The sequence below is a fragment of the Durio zibethinus genome, chromosome 21, assembly GCF_047325235.1.
Source record: "Durio zibethinus cultivar Kanyao isolate XHJ-2024 chromosome 21, ASM4732523v1, whole genome shotgun sequence".
Lineage (NCBI taxonomy): Eukaryota > Viridiplantae > Streptophyta > Magnoliopsida > Malvales > Malvaceae > Durio > Durio zibethinus.
In genome coordinates, this window is record NC_143182.1 from 10,113,877 (window position 1) to 10,138,596 (window position 24,720).

General features: G+C 32.2%; 4 protein-coding genes and 2 pseudogenes across 6 annotated transcripts; 5 read left to right on the forward strand and 1 right to left on the reverse strand.

Annotated features, from left to right (window-relative positions):
• Positions 1-6: 6 nt before the first annotated feature.
• LOC111305532 (long chain acyl-CoA synthetase 8-like) lies at positions 7-2,828 on the forward strand. Its single transcript, XM_089750593.1, has 5 exons — positions 7-218; positions 303-343; positions 1,632-1,766; positions 1,845-2,051; positions 2,424-2,828. Exons 4-5 carry the CDS (start codon positions 1,887-1,889, stop codon positions 2,586-2,588), a joined length of 330 nt encoding a protein of 109 aa, XP_089606719.1. The 5' UTR covers positions 7-218; positions 303-343; positions 1,632-1,766; positions 1,845-1,886; the 3' UTR covers positions 2,589-2,828.
• A 338-nt stretch (positions 2,829-3,166) lies between these two features.
• On the forward strand, positions 3,167-7,666 carry LOC111306472 (uncharacterized; annotated as a pseudogene). Its single transcript, XR_016331413.1, has 10 exons — positions 3,167-4,024; positions 4,294-4,456; positions 4,574-4,657; positions 4,802-4,859; positions 5,244-5,297; positions 5,832-5,899; positions 6,006-6,077; positions 6,411-6,513; positions 6,623-6,715; positions 7,439-7,666. The product of XR_016331413.1 is annotated as an uncharacterized LOC111306472 (transcript).
• Positions 7,667-8,736: 1,070 nt separating this feature from the next.
• On the forward strand, positions 8,737-13,010 carry LOC111305533 (indole-3-glycerol phosphate synthase, chloroplastic-like). The gene is made up of 10 exons (XM_022903169.2): positions 8,737-8,998; positions 9,092-9,334; positions 9,424-9,600; positions 10,269-10,343; positions 10,448-10,492; positions 10,586-10,750; positions 11,049-11,127; positions 12,344-12,426; positions 12,549-12,617; positions 12,723-13,010. Exons 1-10 carry the CDS (start codon positions 8,849-8,851, stop codon positions 12,804-12,806), a joined length of 1,170 nt encoding a protein of 389 aa, XP_022758904.2. The 5' UTR covers positions 8,737-8,848; the 3' UTR covers positions 12,807-13,010.
• A 285-nt stretch (positions 13,011-13,295) lies between these two features.
• Positions 13,296-17,051, forward strand: LOC149512876 (uncharacterized; annotated as a pseudogene).
• Positions 17,052-18,366: 1,315 nt separating this feature from the next.
• On the forward strand, positions 18,367-21,317 carry LOC111305534 (transmembrane emp24 domain-containing protein p24beta2-like). The gene is made up of 5 exons (XM_022903170.2): positions 18,367-18,508; positions 18,610-18,833; positions 19,912-20,098; positions 20,187-20,294; positions 20,840-21,317. The coding sequence occupies exons 2-5, from the start codon at positions 18,612-18,614 to the stop codon at positions 20,971-20,973; spliced, it is 651 nt and encodes a 216-aa protein (XP_022758905.1). The 5' UTR covers positions 18,367-18,508; positions 18,610-18,611; the 3' UTR covers positions 20,974-21,317.
• A 585-nt stretch (positions 21,318-21,902) lies between these two features.
• LOC111305535 (protein NOI4-like) lies at positions 21,903-24,485 on the reverse strand. 2 transcript variants are annotated; one of them, XM_022903173.2, is made up of 3 exons: positions 24,348-24,485; positions 23,206-23,388; positions 21,903-22,309 (listed from the first exon to the last, which is right to left on the reverse strand). In XM_022903173.2, the coding sequence occupies exons 1-3, from the start codon at positions 24,351-24,353 to the stop codon at positions 22,268-22,270; spliced, it is 231 nt and encodes a 76-aa protein (XP_022758908.1). In that variant the 5' UTR covers positions 24,354-24,485; the 3' UTR covers positions 21,903-22,267. The 2 variants fall into 2 exon arrangements, with proteins under 2 accessions (XP_022758908.1, XP_022758907.1); XM_022903172.2 differs by having other exon boundaries at positions 21,903-22,312.
• Between the last annotated feature and the right edge of the window lie 235 nt (positions 24,486-24,720).

Genomic DNA, 24,720 nt, shown 5'->3' on the forward strand with positions numbered 1-24,720 from the left:
TTTTTTAATTAAAATCAAAAGAAAAGAAGTCACAAGTTTTTTCTGATTTTCCATTTTTTCTACGCTCTGTTTTTTTTTTTTTCTAACCCAACCTCCAGTGCAGCTTATCTTGTAACGCTAGCCCCCTCCTTATTTCTCTCTTTGACCTCCATAGATCTCAAGACCCAAGCTCTCATGGGTTCCAGGAAGGGCATTGAAAATGATGGTGCTAGCCCTGGGTAATAGAAATTTATAACCTGTCCCGTCTTTTAATTTCTAAATTTTCTTGTTATTTAATTTTTTTTTGCTTATTTTTTGTGCAGAAAAATCTTTATTGGAGGCTTAGCTAAGGACAAAACTCTTGGTGAGCTGAGCTTCTTTTTTTTTTTTTTTTTTTTTTTTTTTTCTCTTTGAGGTTTTTATTTGTTTTTCTTTGATGGGCAAAATACTGACTTTTATCAACATTTGCATGGGGTAATGATTTTCTCATTCTGAGATACCAATATAGTTCGATGAAAAATTTGTTTCTCTCACTTGTATCAATGCCGATGCCAAATAGTTGGCTTATAAAATATTAATGACTATCAGTTTCAAAGTTAATAGTAAAACATCATTTATGTAATAGTAGATTCTTAGAGTGGCTGGAGTGACAATCTGGAAGTGTTCATTTTGTTTCTTAGATATATCCATACAGATATCATTACATCATCTATTTTACCGTGCTTGTATTCACCACATATCATTTTAGACCTGTTGCTAGTTGTTAACTGGCCTATAAGAGTGTTTCTAGTTAGTTATAATTTTGGAGAAATTATTTGCTGGTTGGTGATCAGATGGTTGGAGAAGTTTATTTAATACTTACTGATCAGAGTATGTCAAGTTCTTATCATGAGTTGGTGACAATAGAGTAGACAATCTTGAATTATGCTGTTTTAAAGTTCTGGTTTTCATGGAAATATGCTTTTATAATGTTATTTCCTTTTCCTTGTTATTTGCTGATCAATGATCGTTATGTGCAATTTACCTTTTTGAACCAGACAAACAATGTCTCTTCCTTTCCTTCTCTGTATATGGTGTTTTTGCCTTTAGGACCACAAAATAGTGAAGCCTTTTAATTAGAAAGGACAAGAAGAAGACATCGCTTTTTTCACATTTGTTTACCTAGTGAAAAGTTATATAATTAATCGTATAAGTGGATCGGCACATTCTTGTCTTCAGACATGTTACGCATCAAGCATTTTTGGATTGCAGAAGCTATAGAAACATGTAGTAATATATAATTAATTGCTTTGAAAGATAATTTCATGTTTTACTCTGGCTATGAGTTGGTATTGAAGTTAAAGTATGTGAAGTGTTGGTATATCTAAGAAAGATATGAATCAATAGGGTGTCCGACATTGAAGCACTCTAAGAAGTTCAACTTCAATTCTACCTGAGATTAATCTTTTTTGGCATATAATTACATTGCTCTTGTAGATTGCTTAAATCATCTCGTGGTTAGTTTTCTCAGATAAATTCAATTTCCATGTCCAATTTTCTTCATTAGGGCTCCCATAGGTCAAGGATATGGCTTGACAGAAACATGTTTGGAGCTAGGTCTCATAGCCTGTGAGTAGCAACTAATATGAACTTTTGTTCGTTTTCACCTGCAGGTTGATGAGAGGGGCATATGCTGGTTTTACACTGGAGACATTGGACAATTTCATCCTGATGGATGCCTTGGGATTATTGATAGGAAAAAGGATATCGTCAAACTTCAACATGGAGAGTATATATCTCTTGGAAAGGTGTTTATAAAGAACCTTTGTCCAATACTTTGACAAGTACTGGATGGGATGCTCATTTGGATCAAATGCTGATTGCAGGTTGAGGCAGCGTTGATATTGAGCAACTTTGTTGACAATTTGATGGTATATGCAGATCCGTTTCACAGCTATTGTGTAGCTTTGGTTGTTCCATCACACCAGGTTCTTGAGAAGTGGGCCCAAGAAGCTGGCATAAAGTACAAAGATTATCCAGAGCTGTGTGGCAAAGCTGAAACTGTTAGTGAGGTCCAAAGGTCTCTTTCCAAGGTTGGTTTATTTCTTTTTACATACTATAACTTTCTCGGAACAATGGAGATAAGTTTCAAATGCAAAAAACACAATTATAAGTCATTATCATTATATATAGACATCAAAACCTATGTTTGATGATCTCTTCACAACTTTGAAACATAGTTGCATGCGTGCGATCAGTCATGCTTGCATTACCTATGGCATAAGTTGTTGGCATTATAATTTTTTTTGGCTGGATGTAACTGCTGAATGAAGAAATACTTGTTATATGGAAAAAGGAGACTTTGATGCTTTTTGCTCCAACTTATAAGTCTATTTGAGCCTCAGAGGATTTCTTTATTTTTCCATTCTATACCATATAAAACGGTGAGAGTTTTGCGTGTGCAGGTGGCAAAGGATGCAAAACTGGACAAATTTGAAATACCCGCAAAGATTTTGTTGCTACCAGATCCATGGACACCCGAGTCTGGATTAGTCACTGCGGCTCTCAAAATAAAGAGGGAACTGCTGAAGGCCAAGTTCAAAGAAGCACTCGAAAAGTTGTACGAGTAAAACAGTATTTCACAATCACATGCTCTCTGTTCTATGGGAAATCTGTTTAATGCTACCCTGTAAGTTTGTGTATTTTTAGACAAAATCAGATTTATATTGAGATCATATATGTTATTGTAGTCAAAATTTAGAGTTCAATACGTTAATCTTAAAACTAAAATGCCTTTCTCCCAACTACGGAATCAATGTATTCACTTGTATAACTGCAGTATAATTATTCAATTATAATATATTATTATATAGTGTCGCTAAAAAATTAAGTGGAAATCATACTTTTAAGGGGTGGATTATACATAATTTTTGTTGTGATTGACTAATTATAAAATTATTATAGTAAAAAGAATTATGAGAGAAATCGTCCTGTATTCAAGCCTTTTTGTAAGAGGGTTTTCAGAGCGATGTTGTGGCTGCTTGTTAATGCAAAGTAGTGCAGACTGCCTTACAGGTCAGGAATGGCTTCTTCTTTGACTAAGGCCACGTTTGGAATCATTTGATTAGTAAAGAAAATGAAAAGGGCATACTTGTGTTTTTATTGAGGTATCATTTGAGTTTTCTTTTCCTATTTATCTTTTGCTTTCGAGAGTAAAAAGCAAGTTTATGATAGAAAAATATTTTTTTTGAGCAATTAAAATTAAAAGAATGTGATTTTTTAGAATTTAATTTTTATATAGAATTTTCTATTAGAATTAATATTTCTTTATTTTTGTTGATAAATTGTTTACTCATTTTTAATCAACTATAATTTTACCTTACAATGTTTTTACTTTTGATATTAATTTCCTAAAAAATTTAAAAAATAAAATTAAAAGTAATAATCAGATTATCCCTATTTTAAAAAGGAGGAAATGAGAAAATTGATTCCCCACTCTCCTCATAAAACCAAACATGGTGTTAGCTAGAAAGAACAAAACGGTGTGATTTGAACAAAGTTGAAACCGCGCAGAAATTGATAACCGTCAGAACGACCAAAGCCCAATCACAGCCTCTCGCTTGGGATTCTCTTCTTTTCCTTCACCTTCCCTTTATCAGATAGGTAATATCCTTCTCAGTTCCCACTTCTCTGTCATGGTCGAAGCTTCTAGAATCTTCCACACAACCTACTCTCCTCCCCACAACTCAGCAAGCAACGTTACTGTCACAGTTACCCTTTTTTTTGTCTCAAGAAAGTACGCCCATTTCAATGCTCAGTTTCCACCAGTGAAACCAAACCCACATCGTCCAACGCTACCCAGGAAGTGCCTTGGGGATGCGATATTGATTCCCTGGAGAACGTTGAGGCTCTTCAAAAATGGCTGTCAGATTTAGGCTAGCCTCCGCAAAAGATGAGGATAGACAAAGTGGAAGTAGAGGAGAGAAGACTGGTTGCTTTGAAGAATACAAGGAAGGTTGAGAAGCTTCTCTTTGTGCCTCCCTCGCGTTTCATCACTGCAGATTGAGTAAGTTATTAGTTCTGATATTGTTTTTCCTTATCATTTTTAATGTTACTATATCTGGGTTTGGGAGTTCTTGAGTTAAAATGCAATCAGATATATGCTTTGAAGTGTGAAACATGGATCCTTTGTGATAATCTTCAATTGGTTTAAGTTAAACATAGGAGCACTTTAATTGCTTTGAGCATTATAATTCTTCTTTAATTGGTCTAAGTTAAACATGGAAGCACTTCAATTTTATTTGCTACGTGCGGCTGTGATTTTTTGCATGCTAGGAGTGGATTTCCCCTGAGGCTGGTCAAGTATTAAAACAGTATCTATCCCACATTGGCCATTGCTAGCAACCTATCTTGCTAGTGAAGCAAGTCTCCAGAAATCTTCCAGATGGAGCAATTACATATCCGCCCTTCCCTAACAGCCTTATTCACTTTTGTCCTGGTGAGTTGATTCTCCTTCATTACTTTTTCACATGTCAGAGCTATTAACAGTTTTACCTTGCTACAGAAAGGGTCTACCCTCAGATTTCCCCTCTACAGCCTCTCTGTATTGTTTCAGGACACGCGCAGAAGTAGACAGGTATCTAGAAGCATCGCAGATAAGGCAGCGCGCTATTGAAAGAATTACTGATGTTATCGGAACGTATGGCTCTTTACTGGTTACTCTTGTTTCCAAGCTTAATTCTTGTTTCATATTAGGTTATTGGTTTATATTTTCATGTTACTGCTGTCATATTCCCAAGTATACAATGTTCTAATTTGCCTTTTATCATTTGTCTTCATGTGGATACAATGATTTATGACTCAGGATATTTTCCAAGTGTCCTGATTTATTCCCTGAAGAGGTACTTATCCTATAATGCAAAACTACTTTTCTGCTATGTTAGTGTAATTTGAAGCACTCATCTGATGATCTGCTTCTGACGCTACCGCTCTATGAAGCTTTTGTCATAAGGCATATGAACATATGTATAGATGATAGCTTTTGCTTTAAGTTCAATCAGTAAGGAAATATCAGTTTGTGCTATCCAAGTTTTTATACTCAAGCAAAATTAATAAGGCAAAAGTATGTTTTTAGTATTTCAAGTTTATTGGATATGCGTTATTTTACCAACCTTTTGAATTCAACCCCTATGCATTGCATCTAATTTCCAAAAGATTGTGCTTACATCCTGTGGCTGTTAGATCATGAAGGTGCCTTCTTATTTTGCACTATAAATGATTTGCAGGTATTCAACATGGAGACATTTAGGTGGTCCTTTGGCATTCTTTTCTCACGACTCGTAAGTAAAGCTTATTTAGAAATTTTATAATGGATGTTAACCTCATCTGTGTTTATTAATTCAAAACATAGTTGGGTTTTAGGAGAATTTATTTTCAATTTTGTGAAAATTTCAATAATTTGTTTTGAAGCATAAATTGATCCCACAATGCTGTCGAGAAATTAAGTCATTTATCAAAGTAAGGTTCATAAGTTTATGTTCTGTTTTCTTATCACTCTCAACTTTTATAAATCCTTGACCTGGTCACTTGGAAAACGATTACTTATGCAATTAGTGATACTAAAAAACTTGAGAGGCCTAGAATTTTGAATAGAATAAATTATATGAAATTATATAACTCTGCCACAAAATTTAACTAAAGAGGGAAATAAATTGCTGTACTTTTCAATTTTCCTTTCATACCACTTATCTATGTGACTATTATATACAATTTTGCATCATAATGTTCTGTGCGGTTTAACAGAAAGTATGAAAGCGGATAGTTAATTTAGAAGTATGGAAAAGTTAAAATTTTCATTTTGCTGTTAAATACAGGTAAGGCTACAATGGATGGAAAGGTTGCCTTGGTTCCTTGGGCAGATATGCTCAACCATAGCTGTGAGGTATAGAGATGTCTTTCTCTATTAAGGATGCATATCAATCTAAGTACCTTTAAACCAAAACAAAAAATTTAATCTAAGCCCCTTCACTTGTATTTCGCTGGTTAAGGTGGAAACATTTTTGGATTATGACAAATCATCACAGGGTGTGTCTTTACAGCAGATCAGGCATATCAACCAGGTGAGCAGGTATATGAGATTCTTTGATCACAGGGATCATAGGTGATTTTCTTTGATCACAGGAATCATAGATGATTGGATATATTTTTTTTCCTCATTATTTTTATATTTAATTTTGTTTTGATAGTCCTAGATTTTTGGGTTTTATTCAGTGAGGTATTAAAATTATTCCATTTCTTATCTAATTGTTAAATATCTTAGCAACCATATCTTTATCTTCTGAAGAAGCTTAATTCTCAAACATTATTTATCATTTGTGCTTCCTTCGTTATCTAAATGTGTTTTTTTGTTACATTTTAATTTCTTATTTTCAATGTATGAATCTTTCTGGCAGTTCTCAGTGTTATCCTATACAAATCACTGGCTGGCCATTGGAGTTAATGGCATGTGCTTACCTGGCAGTCGGCCCCACAAGCATGAGCAGGCAGTTTGAAGAGGTTTGAGAACTCTTAACTTCTAAATGACAGACCAAAAATTTCGTTATTGAATTCTTAATGCTTGCTTCTCCGGATGGCTGCTGCAACATCAAATAAATCTATTACCAAGGACTTAAGATACCCTGAAATTGAAGAAAAAGCACTGCAATTTATTCTTGACAATTGTGAATCAAGCATATCAAATTACTCCAAATTCTTGCAGGTGAACGAACCATCTTTTCTGGGAACCCAAAAAACCGTGGATGGATTGAAATTACCAAAAAAATACTCTTTATTCAATAGGACTGAATAGCACCTGGTCTTTAAATACCTCCAAGTCAGTATGTAATTTTGTTTAAATTTTTTGTGGGCAAGTATCTCCATGGAGTTGGATGTGGCATCTCTAAAGCAGTAGCAGTAGATATATGTACAAGTGATTAGAGAATACTATTTCGCGCTCAATATGTAAGACTACATATCCTTGGCCTTTTCAAATTTCAATTTAGGGTGTTTAGTGCATCACTGTTAATGCTTGTTCAACAACCAATCATTTATAATCTGTTGTTTGAACTTCCTCGAGTGAATGCAGGGTTTTCTGTAAGCCATCTGCTTAGGCTTAGGGTTTTTCCTTTACTAGAGTTAAGTACTCATTTTTTTGGCTGCTTGAGAATTGAGGTGCTCTTTATTCTGTATATCAAATTCCACCACTTATTTTCACTGAATTAAGGTCGAGCATGCCTAGGATTTATCAATGCAAAATATTAATTAGATGTTGCACGATCTAGTTACCCGGCATATAATTTCATGAAAATTATAAGGAATTTAAACCATGAAGCTATTAGCATACGCACATAAATACCATGCATACGCTTCTCCAAAATAATTATATGTTGCTTCCTAATCGACCTATGCTTCTGCTTCATTCTGCTTATGTGAATGGTTCCAGATACTGAGGACGAAAGTGAGGGATATGAGGAGTGGTGAATTCAGAGCTTTAAGAATCTTTGATGGATTACGGAACATTTTTACATAAAGATTTTCCTCAAATGAGCCTAGGTAACTTAAAGAAATTCTGTCATGTTCAATGTAACAATGTAGTATTCTGACATGAAAACGCAGAAATTTATCAAAAAAAAAAAAAAAAAAGACATGAATCTGTTTATTTAGTCAACTATTCCTGAGTTACTTATTTTATGATCAGCAATTTTTGCTTGTAATGTTGCATGTACGGAATTGATTGATCAAAATGTATGAAACTACACCAGCCCCATGGTGCATCAGGGCATGGTCCTCGATTTGACAGGTTGATCAGGTAAAGCCTATAACCACAGTATAAGAACCTTTGTGATTTCTATTGTTCCATAGGAGTGGAAATGTGTAAACAATCAGCTCTTGTATATTTCAAATGCTACCCTAAAATCTGAATGACATGCAAAATGACAAAGATTTCCACTTTCTACTTTAAATTTGTCTATGATTTCTTTTTACCAAGCAGCCATAGATTGGGATAAGAAAAGAAATAGTAAATAGTACGACTTAATCTTTAAATTTATTAGATATAATTTTTTAAAAGTAGTTATATACATCAAATAAATTAAATTCGGATTTGTAATTTTTTTGTTACATTTTTCATGGAGTTGAAAAATCTACCCTCAATTATATTAATATTTTCACTAACTATTATTTTTCACACGTTGTACATAACACAGTAATTTATTTTAAGAGTAAAAAAATGATGAATTGTGAATTGATAGAAGGTTTTTCTAAGATTAGTAATTTTTCCACTTAATGCTAGTCAGATAAGATTAATCATTTTGGTATAATGACCTATCAATATTTAATACACAGCAAACACTCTCAAAAACACGTAGATAAAAGGTAAATGACACTAATAATAATAATAATAATAAACCTTTCACAAATTATCACTTATATTCTTTCTAAATAGTCACCCAAAAAAAACAGTTTTTAAAATTTTAAAAAATCCATCCAAAAGATAAAATAAAAAAAAAATTTTATTAACGCTTCTAGATTTGAATGTTATTGAATTTAATTTTTTTAAATAAAATTTCAGTTTCAAATATTATAAATAAAAAAAATAAATTAAAAAAAAATTATTTTATTTATAAATTTAATTCGATTTTAAATTAATTTATATTTAAAATGATTATTGAACACCAAAGTTTCAAAAAAAAAAAATTTACGCTTTTTTTTTTATTTATAAAAGAAATCCACTCAGCTACAACTAAAAAAAAAAAAAAAACCCTACATTCAGCAGCAGCTGACCTCAGTTTCCCAAAACAACTGTTTAATTACACGGCCAAAAAGCCGAAGTTAGGGTTTTTCAGTTGCAAGAATGGAGGGATTGATTTCCCTGAAAACAACTCCTGGAATTTCCTCCCAATCGATTCCTTCCTTTAATCACCCACCTAATTTCTTCCTCAGACGCTCCTCAATGGATCTTCCTCTCCGTCGCTCCAATTTTTTCGCCATTCGAGCCCATCAGGTTTTATAATAAAAATACTAATAATCATCATCTAAATAATAGACATAAAATTTTATATTTTATCATTATTATTATTTTGAAATTTTTGTGTAGTCGGATACGATATCTCCGAAAAAGGAAGAGGAGGAAGATGCTTTAAAAGTAAAGGAGTGGGAAGTTGGAATGTTCCAAAACGAAGTCGCAGCCAGTCAAGGAATAAGAATTCGGCGACGCCCACCGACAGGTCCGCCGTTGCATTACGTGGGTCCGTTCGAGTTCCGTTTGCAGAACGAGGGTAACACTCCTCGTAACATTCTCGAAGAAATCGTTTGGCACAAAGATATGGAAGTTTCCGAAGTAATTTTATAGTGTTCATTTAATTTAAATTTATTGGCTTTTGCCTTTTTTTTAATCGTGCGGTGATAATGATTTTTCGGTTTTGAAAGATGAAAGGGAAGAAACCTTTGGCTGCGTTGAAGAAGGTTATTGAGAATGCACCTCCGACTAGAGATTTCGTTGGGGCTCTTAAGGCGGCTCATTCGCGGACTGGATTGCCTGGTTTAATTGCTGAAGTTAAGAAGGCTTCTCCTAGCAGAGGAATTCTCAGAGAGAATTTTGATCCTGTAAAGTATTTCTTTTTCTTTTAATTATAATAACTGTTCTTCCTTTCTAATTATTTTACTCATTATTGAAACGAAATTTCCTAGCATAAGTGTTAAAAAGTTAGATTCCTTTTGGTAATTACTTGTTGGATTATTACTGCAGAGTTAGAAAATTGACACCTGTTTATTTATTTATTTTTATAAATATATCTAATGGGACATTTATCAATCCTCTAAACTTGCTTATGAATTCTTACCTAAAATATCGATGTGGAAAGTGGGACTAGATTTCTCATAAAATTGATATTCTTCCATAAATGAGATTAGAGTGATGATAAATGTCCCGTTAGGTACATCTATGAAATCCACAAGCAAAAGCTAGGTTAGAGGATTTATTAATGTTCCATTTTGTATATTTATGAAAATTAATAAATTAATCCATTATCAAATAAACACGTGTCAACTTTCTACCTCCACAGCCGTTTATAGAATAATAATCTAAGTATATATATTCTGAAAGATTAAGGTTGTCTTCTTGAAATTATGGTGGGGAGGAAAGTTTCAAATTTTAGAGTATGTTTCTATCAAGGTAAAACCTTCAAGAAAGAGTGAACTAAAAGAATCTATCATTCTATTTTTTTATTACTGAGTAGCTTGTCTTATACAAATATAAACGTTTCTTGTAATAGGTTGAGATTGCAAGGGCATATGAGAAGGGTGGAGCTGCTTGTCTTAGTGTTTTGACCGATGAAAAGTATTTTAAGGTAAACATAGTCATTTTTGTTTTTTGTTTTTGAAGATTTTGTGTTCAATTGCTTGGTCTGTATATTAATCCTTTGCTTGCTGTTTATCCTCCTCTTCAATCAAGGGAAGCTTTGAAAATTTGGAGGCAATAAGAAATGCTGGAGTAAAGGTCAGCTGTATAAGTCATTTGTTAGTCAGCTCTGTAATCTTGATATATACACTTGGTAAATGGGTATAAATCTTACCCTCATAATGAATGCAGTGTCCTCTACTGTGCAAAGAATTTGTGATAGATGCATGGCAGATCTATTATGCTCGAATCAAAGGAGCAGATGCAATACTTTTAATTGCTGCTGTTTTGCCTGATCTTGACATCAGATACATGATTAAAATCTGCAAGATGCTTGGTTTGGCAGCTCTTGTAGAGGTTAGACAGAGCTTTTTTGGTTATCATATTTGTTCCATTACTTTTGAAGTGTTGAGGTGATTTTTGGGTTCTTGAAACTTATTTCACTTGGGAGTAGAATTTCGATAATTGTTGAGCTTCTTGAGACCATTTTTGTGTTTCAATTGGCAAAGCATATTTGAGTCTCATATGAGTTACATAATTGAAACCATGGTTTCATTACAAGCTTCTTACGTTTGATATTATTAAAATTTCATATATGGATATTTCTTTCCAATATTAAGATGCTTTATGGTTGCTTCTGTTGTTTTTCTTTTAGGTGCATGATGAGAGGGAAATGGATCGTGTTCTTGGTATAGAGGGTATTGAACTTATTGGTATCAATAATCGTAACCTTGGTAAGGTTTTTCAAGTTTTTGCAGTTGCTAATTGAGTTGCCTCATGAAACTTCTGATCCTTGTTGTTCGAACTTGTTTTTTGATGTTGTCAAGTTCTATGACCTGTTTGACAATGTGTACAAGTGTGTTAATTTTTATGCTCTACCCCCTAAGAACCTTGTTCTAGATCATGTGATCCCAATAACAGGTATTCACAATCAATATTTTGAAAACTGGCTTACCAGAGACAATGCTGCAAAGTACTTGGATGTGAAGCAGAAGGAAGGCGGAAGTTCAAAATCTAAAATCTAAGATTAATTCACCCCTCTATAGTACTATATTCAAAACCAAAATGTGGAATATGTTGAAGAGAGAGTTGCAAGTTGCTTGATTGTTGCAGCCACCAACTAAAAGGCCAAAATGAATTTTAATAAAAATTATAGCTAACATCTTTGAAATTTTTAAATTTGAAGATAGAATTTTATCTGACTTCTGATATTTCAAAAACAAGGGTATGATAACAAAACCTAAATATGGTTTTAGGAAGTGAATGACATTAACTTTTTGAACGATTCTTATTTTAGAACAATAGTATGATAATATAACCTACATGTGGTTGTAGGAAGCAGATGACATTATTTTTTGATAGGTTTAGTTTTATGAGAAATTATTTTATCCATTGTCAGTATAGTTTTTAGACTTCACAAATGAGGTCAGTATGATGACATATACTTCTTAGGGTATAATTAAAAAAAGTCAGTAGGATGACAAATACTTCTTAGGGTATAATTAAAAAAAAGACTAATTAAAAAAGGAAATGAGACATATGTCAATATCATAACCTCACTTGTGAAGTTAAAATTTACACAGACAGTATATCAAATATTAACTTTTAGTTTTATAATGCATATAAAATATTATATCTTGTAATAGAAAAATTGGTCCTCCGTAGCTTATATTTGGGTGATATAAACATTCTTGATTGGTATTAGCCTTTTAGGTGTCGGCTTTCCTCCAACATACTTGCCATTAAATAAGTGTTAGGATTATTTTTTTCTCATGTATATCAATTTCCGAAATATCTCGTGTACCTATGACTATAATGTTCTCTATCAAAGTGTCATATTGTTCCCCATGCCAATAGTAATAGTACTGACCAGTTTATCACAACTTGACCGTATAGACTGCAATCAATATGTATGAGGCATCAATAATTCCTCCCTTTGCTTGTGTTCAGAAACATTTGAGGTAGATATCAGTAACACAAAGAAGCTTCTTGAAGGAGAGCGTGGCCAAATGATCCATCAGAAAGATATAATTGTAAGCGAGGCTTCTCCATATTTATTTCCCTATGCATTAAAAGATAAAGTTAGTGCATGTCCATGCAACTGGTATATATCATAAATTGTTTGAATGATCTATTGTTCACTTAAACACATCAGGTTGTAGGAGAATCAGGGCTATTTACTCCAGATGATGTTGCTTACGTGCAAGAAGCTGGTGTTAGAGCTGTAAGTCAGATATGTTCTGAGCATATTGCATTAATTGTTTGGTATTTAAAAGGTTTTTCTCTCTATGCATGGTAGATACATATAGATAACATTGTTTGGTTACAGGTTTTGGTTGGGGAGTCGATAGTGAAGCAAAGCGACCCTGGAAAAGGAATAACTGGACTTTTTGGTAAAGACATTTCTTTGTGAGTTCATAATAGAAAGTTGGATAAAGTTGACTCTGGGATGCGTGCGTTCATGTTCATGTGTTGTTGTATCATGTACTTTCCGGTATCGTGCCCCTGGGATTATTGTTAGTATTTCCTTTTAACATCAGAATGAGTGTACTAGAATAAATGTTCCTTGTCTGAAAAATAAATGTTATTTTTAATTAAGATCAAATTATGTGATTAATCTTTGTATTCAGTCAAAATTTTAGATTTAGTTTTTTTCAGTATAATTTTTTAAACTGAGACCTTTTATTACATGGATTTAATAATGTTATAGAAAAATTATTTTATTCGCTTTTGGGACGTTTTAGATTTTACAAATGAAATTAAAAAAATGACATTTTTGTCAATTTTTTAAGATATTTTAAAAAAATAAAAATAAAAAATGTTAAAATTTTAATTTCGCATATAAAATTTAAAGTTCACAGTGACACTATTAAATGTTAAGTCCAAGTTATAACTGTTACATATGTATTTGACTTTGACTGTGTTGATGCGCCGTTGGATTTTTAAGCGGCGTGGCATTTTTGTGTGCTGGGCTGGTAGTCCCCGTCCAATAAAATTCCACCGAAATTTATATTTTCTGCATTAATTACGGAAAAAAAAAAGCCTTAGAAAACACTAAACCAAAATATTTTCATAATAAAAAGCTAATGATGGCAGCCGAATCACGAGACGCTGAGTTTTAAGTCTGAGTTGGGATTTGATTAGATCTCCATGGAAATTTTGATACTCGAAGAAATCCTATGAGCAAGTAGTGTGGAATTCTAACACAGGGTCGGGAAAGACTGAAAAATCCTGCTGTAGAAGTGCAGCAAACCCTGAGAAACCATTTTTGTAGTTGTGAACAAGGGTTTTTTTTCCCCGAAAATTTCAACTTGACATTAGATTATATATATTATCCCAACTGTAGTTTGGAGACCCAAAAATTAAAAGGCCATAAGGATGACAATCGATCTTTACATCAAGTTAAAATGGAAAGATTGATTATCATCCTTAATTGTTATATTTAATCAAACCTTTTGAATAATTTTTTATTTCAGATATAAGATTTTTGTATAACAATCTCTAATTAAAAAAATAATAATAATGAATAATTAAATCTTATGTTATTTTATATTTATGATAAACAATATTACAGTCGGTATAATATGTGGGAAAAGATAAAACTTACAGAAAATTTTTTAAACAAAATCTTTAAAATTCTCTGATAAAATTTAAATATATATCAAAATTCTTACTCAGCTAATAATTCACTTGATGTTTATTTGTTGCGATTAAACCCTCGAAAGCTATTCTTTGTTAAGCCAAAAAAACACTTTTTTATAAAATACAAAGCAATTGTTGCGATGAAATCAACCCCTTAATGATGATGATGAAGGGCTTCATAATGCACATCGAAACATCTGTCGTTTCTTTACTTTTACATTGATCCGTGACTCAATAATACCGGCCATTCTTATGATATTCAGGATGTGGGAAATGAATGTTGCTTCTAAAAATCTCAAATTTTAGAAAATATGGTCTTTGCCCAAACATTGAGGCAGCATATATGTATGTTTGTTGGTTTAGTTAGAAATAGACTTGATAATTTCAAATATATGAAAATGATATAGAAAAAAAAATATATATATTTTAAAAATACGACAACTTCCCCCACGACCACGACAATGTTTTCCTTGCCGAAAGCCTCAAGTCCGAGGATGAGCATTACGACTTCATAGGAAGGTTTCGTAAGGTCTCGGCCCAGCTCCAGGATCCTGACTGCTTTAAGGTCGTCAAAGGCATGAGCCTTTGTCCATCCGATTCTTTTGGCAACTACGACATTCGCTTTACGACGCCATTGTCGAAAATGTCCGTACAATTTTTTTCTTGGTCCTTTCCAAACTTCTCATGCTTTTACTTTAACATCCACAAAAATATTTTTCGTCGTACCCTTCCACTCTTTTTCATTCTTTCACTTTCAATCTAAATTCATTCCAAACTTAACCCTAAAACCATAAAACCAACTCTTAAATTAAAAGTTTTTAAAGTATTTCATTTAATGCTGGTAAAATTCGAGATTTTTATTCATTAATTTAGCTGAAATTGTGCGAAAATTAAAGTTTTTGCGAAACTTTTTTCGTCAAAATCGTGCGTTTTAGAAATAAATTTTCGAGGGTCTTAAACATTGAATGGAGTGTAAAGGTTTTTTAATGGAAGTTGTATTTCTCAGAAATGAATTTACGAAAGCTTTAAAAAGCTCTCGGAAGCTCTTAAAAATGGAGTTTTCCTGAATCTTAAACGTTGGGGGTGTAAAAAGGATAAAATTATAATTTATTAAAGAATAAAATTGGTATTTTATATATGAGTATTTCTGGAATAAATATGTTGAGAGGTGTGAAGAGAAAATTGAGTGGTGTATTCACAACCATTCAATGGGTTTTCGTTGTCTAACACGTTTTATTTGTTCTAAGTTGTGTTTTCAAAGAAAGGCCTTGCCTTTTTTTGCCTCTGATATTACTTCTTTATGATGAAAGAAACTATTAAAAGGCTATATTTTGTTGTTTTTTTTTTTTTACTTCAAATACGGTTATTTAATATTGAAAAATTAAAATCATGCATTTTATTTTTGATAAGGATTAATATTTCATACACTGACAGTGTATCATTTTTATACATTGTCAGTGAATAATACAAGTATATCTCATTAATGAATAAAATTTAAAATTTTAAGTCCTTAAAAATAAATATTAATAAATTTATTTAAGGTTAATTAATTAAAATTAAAACTTTTCTTTTCTTTGTCACCTCCCTCTTTATTTACCGCTTCTTTTTTTTTATTTTCTAATTTTTTTTACTTGATTTTAATTTTCTTACCTTTGTCTCACCAGATTTTATTTTGTCATTTTTAAATTTGTAAAAAGATCAATGACATATTTCATATCTTATGAGTATCTAAGATATTTTAACAATAAACATATTTAATATACTTTTCAAGATTTCTGCATATCTATGAGCTTTTGCTTCTTTAAGCATTTTCGTCTTCTTGATGCAATAAATTCAACTAATTTGCCTTAAAAAACGGCAGACATAGCAGTCCAATATTTAGATTCTTCTTGATCTGTCAAATCAATCACTTGGATGAAGGTTGACAAAAGACATTCAAATTGGTCTTGCTACAAGGAAATAATTTAATGAGGTAAATAAATCTGTCCATCGACTATAATGATCAGTTAAAAGTTGAATATCTAAGATAAGAGATGTTGGAAGATGCAAAAGCTCACAGATATGTAAAAGTCTTGAAAAGATTATTAAATATATTTATTATTAAAATATTTTAGATACTCAAAAGATATAAAATGTGTCATTGATCTTTTTACAAATCTAAAAATAACAAAACAAAATTTGATAATACTAAGATAAAAGAATTAAAATCAAGTAAAAAGAATTAAAAAATTAAAGGAAAGAGACAATAAATATAGAGGGAGGTGATAAAAAAGTGAAAAATTTTAATTTTAATTAATTAATCCTAAATAAATTTATTAATATTTATTTTTAAGAGCTTGAAATTTTAAATTTTATTCGTTAAAGAGATATAGTTGGAAATACTGTTGGTTTTGTATGCGCATTTGGCAGACACCCTTTTTCATTGTGTTGAAGAGAAGGTCCGTGCTCATGTACCTTATTTTATGTAAAGATCTATGTTGTGTTCTTATTTCTATTGAGAAAGTGAGCTATCTTTTCAGGTGCTGCATAAGAAGCATTCTATTGTAAATGGACAAGAAGACTGTGAGTGCACCTTCCTGCTCTTTTTGCTACATTGGTCCTAATGTTGGGAGCATAACAGACAAGGGGGTTGTAAATATATGCCTTCTCCAGGTTTCCGAGTTACAACCAAAATTTTCATATTTCATGAAGATAGCAATGCGGAAAATAGAGAAAGCCTTGTGTAAATCTACTTCTGGCACTAGTAATAATCTTGCTTGCAACCTTGTTACTCAACATAAAGAAAACAATGGTAGCTCAATTGTGAAGCAGAAGCCAAGTTTTGCGGGGCGTTTGCGACAGGTAACTTCTTTTGTCTAAGCATATAGCAGTAGAGAGATAACTGATGCTATGTTCTACCTATTTGTAGGGAGAGCGTGCTCGGCGGTCTTTGAGTAAAGTGTGGCCATCTGAAGGTTTGTCCTTGTTTAATGTTGCAATAAATATTCTTTGTTGTAATTGTGTGTTTTGCTTGTGAGTGTTACAGGAGAGAGAGAAGTTCATCGTGAAAGTAGTCATGATACTGAGGGGATAAAAATCTTTACTCAGAATCTTATGATTTTAATATTTTAAAAATAGATTTTTTAGATAAAAAATAATATTTTTATTATGATTTATGAGTAAAATAATATTTTTGATAAAAATATTTTTTATTTTTAAAATGATATTGAATTTAAAAAAAAGAATTTAAAAATTTTAATTTAATTATAAATTATAAATTATTATTTTAAAATTTAAAATTTTAATTTTTTATTGAAACAAAAAATCTAACTAATGAATTATATTGTAACAAAATTATAAAAATATGATTTTAAATTTAATATTTTATAAATATAAATGAGATATATTAAATTTTGAGATAATTTCATCTTTAGTTCTTAAATTGTAAAAAAATTTATTTTGATTTTTTTTTATCAAATGAGATGTTAGTTAACAATCATCATGTGAGATATGGCATTAGTTGGTATTCCCAACAATTTAAATAGTTTTATAAACTAAAAGATTAAAATATGATAGTTTTAAATAATTAAAGATTCAAATAAAATTTTTTAAATATTAAAAATTAAATTAAAATTTAAAAATTACGAATGTAATTGACAAAAAATTATAAAACCGTTATATGAATTTATAGATAAAGATCAAATTTATTATTCAAGTTAAAATGATGGATCAATTTATTAATTATCTTTGAATGGTGTAATACTGTAATTTACATTGTACTTTTAAATTTGATTCAAATTGTAAAAGATTATTTTTACATAATATTAAAAAATATGGTGCTAAAAAACAGTGTTTAAAAATAAATAATATAGAATGATAACATTGACTGTTTTCAATGAGTTTGGCAAAGATTTTTTTTGTGGATTATCTTTTTGAATGAATTGGCATAAAAATTATGAGTTTGAAAGAATTTAAATAAATAATATTTTTTTAATTGGATATGTAATTAGGTAAGAAAATTTAAAGATAAATTAAGAATTTTAAAAAATAATAATAATATAATAAGGATTTCTTTTTTCAAAATTTAATGAAAAAGTCTTTGGTTCAATGAAAAATGATAAAAAAAAAAAAAGTTGACCCAAGCTCATATTAATAAGTCGTGAATACGTTCTATTGGCTTTGGTGCTGTCTGGTCCAATCAAATCTCGACACGCAAGCCTTAGAAATGAGACAACGGAGCTTAAAAATGACATCGGCTAGAGTTAAGGAAAAAACCTCAGCCAACGAGAAGTTAGATAAAGTCGGTCAAACTCAACAGTTTGAGTTTTCTTAAAAAAACACCGTTGTTGAGAGTTCTGTTCTTCCGGTTTCTAAAACAGGAATCAAAAAAGAAAAAGCGAAAAACTCTTTGATTTGGCTAATTTTATTTCTTTTATTTCTTTTGTTCAAAATAGTTAAACCCATATCAGATTTTTGACAGAAAAGAACTCCTAGGTAGTGTTAATATTATTACAATTTTCTTAATCTTATATCTTGATCTGGCCTTGTTTAAAACAACCAGCGATCTAAATTGTGGGTTCTGTCTTGTTTCTTAGAGATGGCGGGAAACGGGTGGAACAGAAGCGTTGAGATTGCGTGGATTGCGGTGGGTTTGTTTCTATGGAGTTTGAAAGAAGCAGAAGGGGTGAGATTTGTGATAGACAGAGAAGAATGCTTATCTCATGACGTCAAGTTCGAAGGTGACACTGTTCATGTCTCTTTCGTCGTGATTAAGGCTGATTCCCCTTGGCATTTTAGCGACGAAGGCGTCGATCTTGTGGTAATGTTTCTTCTTTCCTTTTGCCTTTTCAAATTCTGGGGTTTTCTCTTTTTGAAACTACGTAGTTTGGCTTCGTGCATCGGATAGATTGGTTTTATTGTTTGTTGTTCAATGTTCATTGTATTGAAATATCCAATTCACACAAGAGTTGTGTGAATGTGGATATTATCATTTACATCTATGTCTTTTTTTTACTTGAATATATGCTAGAGGATGTTTTGTAATTGATTATTATCCTATACATCGGCATGGAGTTTTTCCAGCGCCATAAGAAGGTTTAAATGGTTGATACTTGTCCATTTAGGTATTTTTATTAAATTCACATGCCATCTGAGCTATTGTATAAACCTGTTTGTGAAGTTAAAAAACTCGACATATAGTGGTAATTCTAGGCAACTTTGTTTTACTGATAATGGGTTTAAATAAGAACAATAGGAAGTAAATGGTTTTGCTCCAATTTGCTTGTAAATGTCATGAAAATGGGTAAAGTATGGAAAGTAAGTGAAGCTCTCTAGGTAGTGACGATGTGTATTAGTGTGTATATAAGGAGATGCATTAGTTAGTTTTTTCATTGTTTTGGGTTTTACTTCAAAGAGCCATTAATATAGCCAACACAGTTCTAATAGCATTTTTTTTTTCTTTTGCTGCCTCTACTTAGTTTACTATGGCTACAATCGTCTCAAGATATTTTAGATTGATTTTTTCTTTTTTTTAGAATAAAAGCAATTTTTCAAGAGAAACATCGAATAGTGACCCATGTGCAAGTGTTAAAGGGCTCCATTAACTATCTCAGGTAGAGTTTTCAATATTGGGTGGGCTAACACTCCAAATCTGTGAGGAATGTTAAACTAATGAATGTAAGATCTTTGTTAAGGTTACTGCATAAAGATATTTCTTCATTCAATGCTTTGGAAATCATCATATTAACCAGTGTTGTTAAGGCGCTCATTAGCATTTTTAATGAACGTATAGAGGTTTTAAAAATGCTAAGCTAATGCTTGTATTGGTTCTTTTTCCTTGCTCTTTACTTCATTCCTAATTATTAACTATTCTTTGTCAACTACGCTGAGATTATCAGATAAAGGGACCTTCCGGAGATCAGGTTCATGATTTTCGTGACAAGATAAGTGAAAAATACGAGTTTGTTGTCCACAAGAAAGGGATTTACCGTTTCTGCTTCTATAACAAATCTCCTTATCATGAAACCATCGACTTTGATGTACAAATCGGGCATTTTGCATATAACGACCAGCATGCAAAAGATGGTGAGTTAAATGTTCCACCGCTTCCTTTTGTTCCCTTTTAACCCCTTTAAAAGGGGTAAGATGATTATTTCCTTTCAATGGTCTGCAGAACATTTTACTCCATTGATGGAGCAGATATCAAAGTTGGAGGAAGCTCTTTATAACATCCAATTCGAACAGCATTGGATAGAGGCTCAGACTGACAGACAAGCAATAGGTAGCTTTGAAGATTCTCTCTATTTCACATCTTTTGAACTTTTTGCCCTAGTGAATCCCTCAAAGTCTTAATCTAACAGTAGGAAGGAAAGAAAAAGTTTTAATCTAATGGGTGAGCGACATAACAACATGTGCTATTTTGTAGCTCAACCAGTAGATTAAAATTTTTTGCTTCTTTTTCCCTTTCTTTCCTTCTTATCAAATGGGGCCTGAATATTTTATCTCGAAAAGTGGTAATGGACCTAATGGTTATGCCATGTTATCAATCTATGGCCGAATCTCTAGCGAATGTATCCCTGGCAATTTTTAAGATACTTGGATCCATTTCACTTCCTTGTCTGTCAAAAATGTCATCCTGTAGGAAATGGATCTTAGTTATGCTCATATGCTGCCATGAATACCAGACTTATTTTAGTTTGACAATTATGATATAAAACTTGCATGGCCATTCTATTTGCTCTTCTTTTTCCCTGGTCATATATTTATTTTTTATCCTGTCCCTGGGAAAAGCCGAGAAAATAAACATTCACTATAATTTTTCTTCAGTGAATGATAGCATGGGCCGTCGAGCAATTCACAAAGCAATGTTTGAATCAGCTGCACTTATTGGGGCGAGCATCCTTCAAGTTTACCTTATGAAACGCTTATTTGAACGAAAACTTGGAACATCCAGAGTCTAAACCTCTTACACCTATTAACTGCCATGGGTGTTTGTTGATTTTGGCATGGCAAGCTCGAAGTTTGTGGTTTCTGGGTTTAACTAGCAGTTGTTTATACCTAATTTTACTTCGACTATGGCGTTGCCATTTCCACCTGAGTTATGACAATGTCTAGAAATGGTTTTACAGAGAGCAATTCAAGGATGTTCCGGCATTAGAGAGATGTCGATTTCTTTTCTGCCTCACTGGATAAGTGAAATTTGTTTTTGAATGATGGCTTCTTTCTTTTTTTTTTTTCCCTTTTTCTGCTAAATTATTGTATTCATTTTTAGTTCTTAACGTCAGTAGTTCCCATTGAGTTTTCAGCATAGTTATGTTCGTTCTTTCATATAATTTGTTCTTCATCTTTCTCTAAGAAATATAAAAACCAGAATGGCTGTAACTGCTAAATTGAATGAAATAGTGCCTCACTGTATCTAGCTTGAGCCAATCAGTAACATTGTTGAATCAAAACTGGTTTAAGCACCCTGATTACCCCGCCATGGTGCTAGGCAGCTTTACCTTTATACTAAATTTGCAACAAAGTCAAATCTGAAACTTAATTCAACTAGTCGATATAGCCACTTTTCAAAAATACATTTAACAAATAATTTAAATTTTAATATCTATAATTTTTTCTATTATTTTTAAGTTGCAGATCTCTTTTGTTTGAAAAAAAAAAAAAGGAATTTGCAACAAATTTTGTCCTAAGATTCGTAGTGTCTTGAATCTCTTTAATGCATGATCTTACTGGCATCTGTCTGAGATGCGTGAAATATGCTGCAGCAAAAATTGCATTGGTATAGCTCCATGCCAATTTAGCAGCTAGAATAGAAGTATTTGGAGTCCAATTCTTTCAGGAGAAATAAAATTTTTTGAGAAGTTTTTAACTGGTCTTACGAGCTAAGATGGGACACAACAAGAGAAATGGGTGAGCTTCATTAAGCATAAATATGAAGTTACACACAAGAAAATCATATCAACTCAAAAACAATACAGAGATGTAATGGCACACACAATAGCGTCAACCCCTAACATACCTAAATAAAGTAGGGAGCAAAAAATGAAGTAACAAGCCATCAGAGCACATAATATAAAACAACATTGTTCTCTCATTACAAGCCCAGATCATCATCAAAGCTCACAGTGGCAAACAAAAAAGATTCCAGCAGGACCTATCATAGCTTCTGAAACAGCTCCAGTCTTCTGGATCATTCGTAAGGGCTTGCTGTAGATAAATCTTTTGGAAGCTCTTAATGCTGTAAGAGCCACCTCATTAATCTACCTGAGCAGCTTGTATGCAGCAAAACCATTTTTTCTGCTGTATTTCAGACCATCAAAACAATAAAAATTAATATTGTGAATCCACAAATATCATTAACCAGTAGCAGCCTCACTGAAAGATACAAAAATCAAACAGTGCATATGCATATTTGCCCTTGCTTAAAGGGTCCCAGCAATTGACAACAAGAACTTGCCAAAACAATACATTGCACTAACACGCGAGATATTTTTAATCAGCCTCAGAAAACGTCAAAGAACAATCAATAGTACGTTAGTTGTCAAAGTGTCAACTTTCTTTTCTGTTCTTTTCACTAAATGAAAATGTAGATGAATATAAAAAAAAAAGAAAAAGAAAAAAAGAAAACAGGAATGTCACATGATGGCATTTGTACGAATCAGGAAGTGACAGTCAACCAAAAATGGCGGTACGAACAAATGAATGCACCATTGAAGGAGATGTTCGCTTTTCATCCTTCTATTTCCGTTTTATTACAGTGTTTGACATATCCCAGAACAGACAAGAACAAGTAAGCAGATCCAAGTTTAAGAGCAACTAATCTACTTAAGTGCTAAATGATAGGAGCAGTACCAATCCACTCCAAGTAGGACAGTAGGACCCTTTCATCTTTGATGAATGGGAAAGGAAGTCTCTAATGGGGGCATGACCAATGAACAAGGTCAGTAGAAAAGAAAAAATTCAAGGCACAGAAACAATTAATACCAGAAGAAAAGAAATCAAGAAAAGTCATAAGCAACCTTTAGAAGACATTTATGAGTAAGAAAAGTGATGCTTCAAGACAATAAATTTTAATTGTGTTCTAGGAGTGAACAAAGTGCTCCCCACAAAAAAAAAAAAAAAAAAAACTAGAGGAATTTCCCTGTAAATGAAATAAAAATAAGGCATAAGCAGGATTACTACTTAGTACTTACAGATTGAGGCTTTCCAAGAACATCCCCTTGCTTATATGTGGCGTCATTTCTCCCAGGTGACTCAACCTTCCCACCTGTCTTTTTCTCATTTCTAGCCTTGTTGAAGATAACTGTAAATCCCTCAGCTGATGAAGGGTCATTGACATCCCATTCACCAAACTTTGGCAATGGTCGACCCTTATCCTGTATGCCATAACAGCTCATTTAAGGGATCCATCATCCCAAACAAACTTGTCACAAATTGATACATTCATTATAATTATTCAACCTTCTTAAATGCTAGAACCCCAGATCATGATGTTTGTCCATTCAAGAAAGGAAATATGATAAAATATGGCTGGTTCATGAAGATGAACTTGACATGTAATAAAATAGACAGAAAATTTCACATAACTAAACTATTACTTCTAAGCATTGAGGGAATTTAAAAAAAATGTAGAAACCATACAACTTAAAACAAGGCTGGGATAAAATTGAAAGCATAGACACTGCATGAACATACCACTTATTCCTACGCTAAAATCAGCATTGCAGAAATGACACTCGGACAAACAGACATCATATCCTTCATTTTTTATTTGGTATACTTTAATCTTTTCCGCATGCAGTTATTCTCTATAATCCACGGAGATAACTATTCTTTGTACTCCTAATACAGGCATACAGGACATTCATAAATTTTCACTTTTAAATAAAGATATCAAAGAAAGATCAAAGAATAAAATTCGATAACATGATCAATCAAATTCCTTTGAGATTTGAGAATTAAAAAAAGAAATTAAAAACAAAAAGGTAAAATAAATATCAAAACATAAAAGGAAACGGTAAAAAACATTTAAATATAAAAAATTATAGATAAAATTGAAGCGTAATCCATAAAAATAAAAGCTGAGAAAGAAAATAATAATCTTTTTGAATTATCGAAACCTAAAATCGCATTCACATGCATCTCAAAAAGGGAAATAAAACAAATTCATTTAAAAAATGAATGAAGAAATCGAAATGAATAACAAGAAAGCGGATGCAACGAGAGAAGATAATAAAGGCAAAAATTATTTAAAAGGAAAAGAAAAGATAGGGAGTTTGCAAATAAATAAATAAATAATATAGGAAACAGGAGAAAAAGGAAAGAGGGAGGTTACCGCCATGATTTTGGTAGGGATGAGATTGCAATGCAGAGAGTCGCTGTGGTATTTGTGCCCTCTCCTCTCCTTTCTTTTTTTTTTTTTTTAAATGATGATGATTTTGATTATTTTTGGTTTTCAGACAAAGGAGAGGGACAGAGAGAGAAGAGGAAGGTGGGCCAAATGGGCCGCAGATTGGTGGTTGGGGACCCACCTCTTCTTTGTTTTTTTTGCTTTTTTTAAAATTATTGATTATTTTGCAGCTGCGCAATTACAAATATCCATATCTCATACAATCCTTTTATTATAATATTAATATAAGGTCTACGTATTCTTTTATCTAACCCCACAAATCATGATCGGTTGCTTTTCCCAATTTTATTCTCTTTCT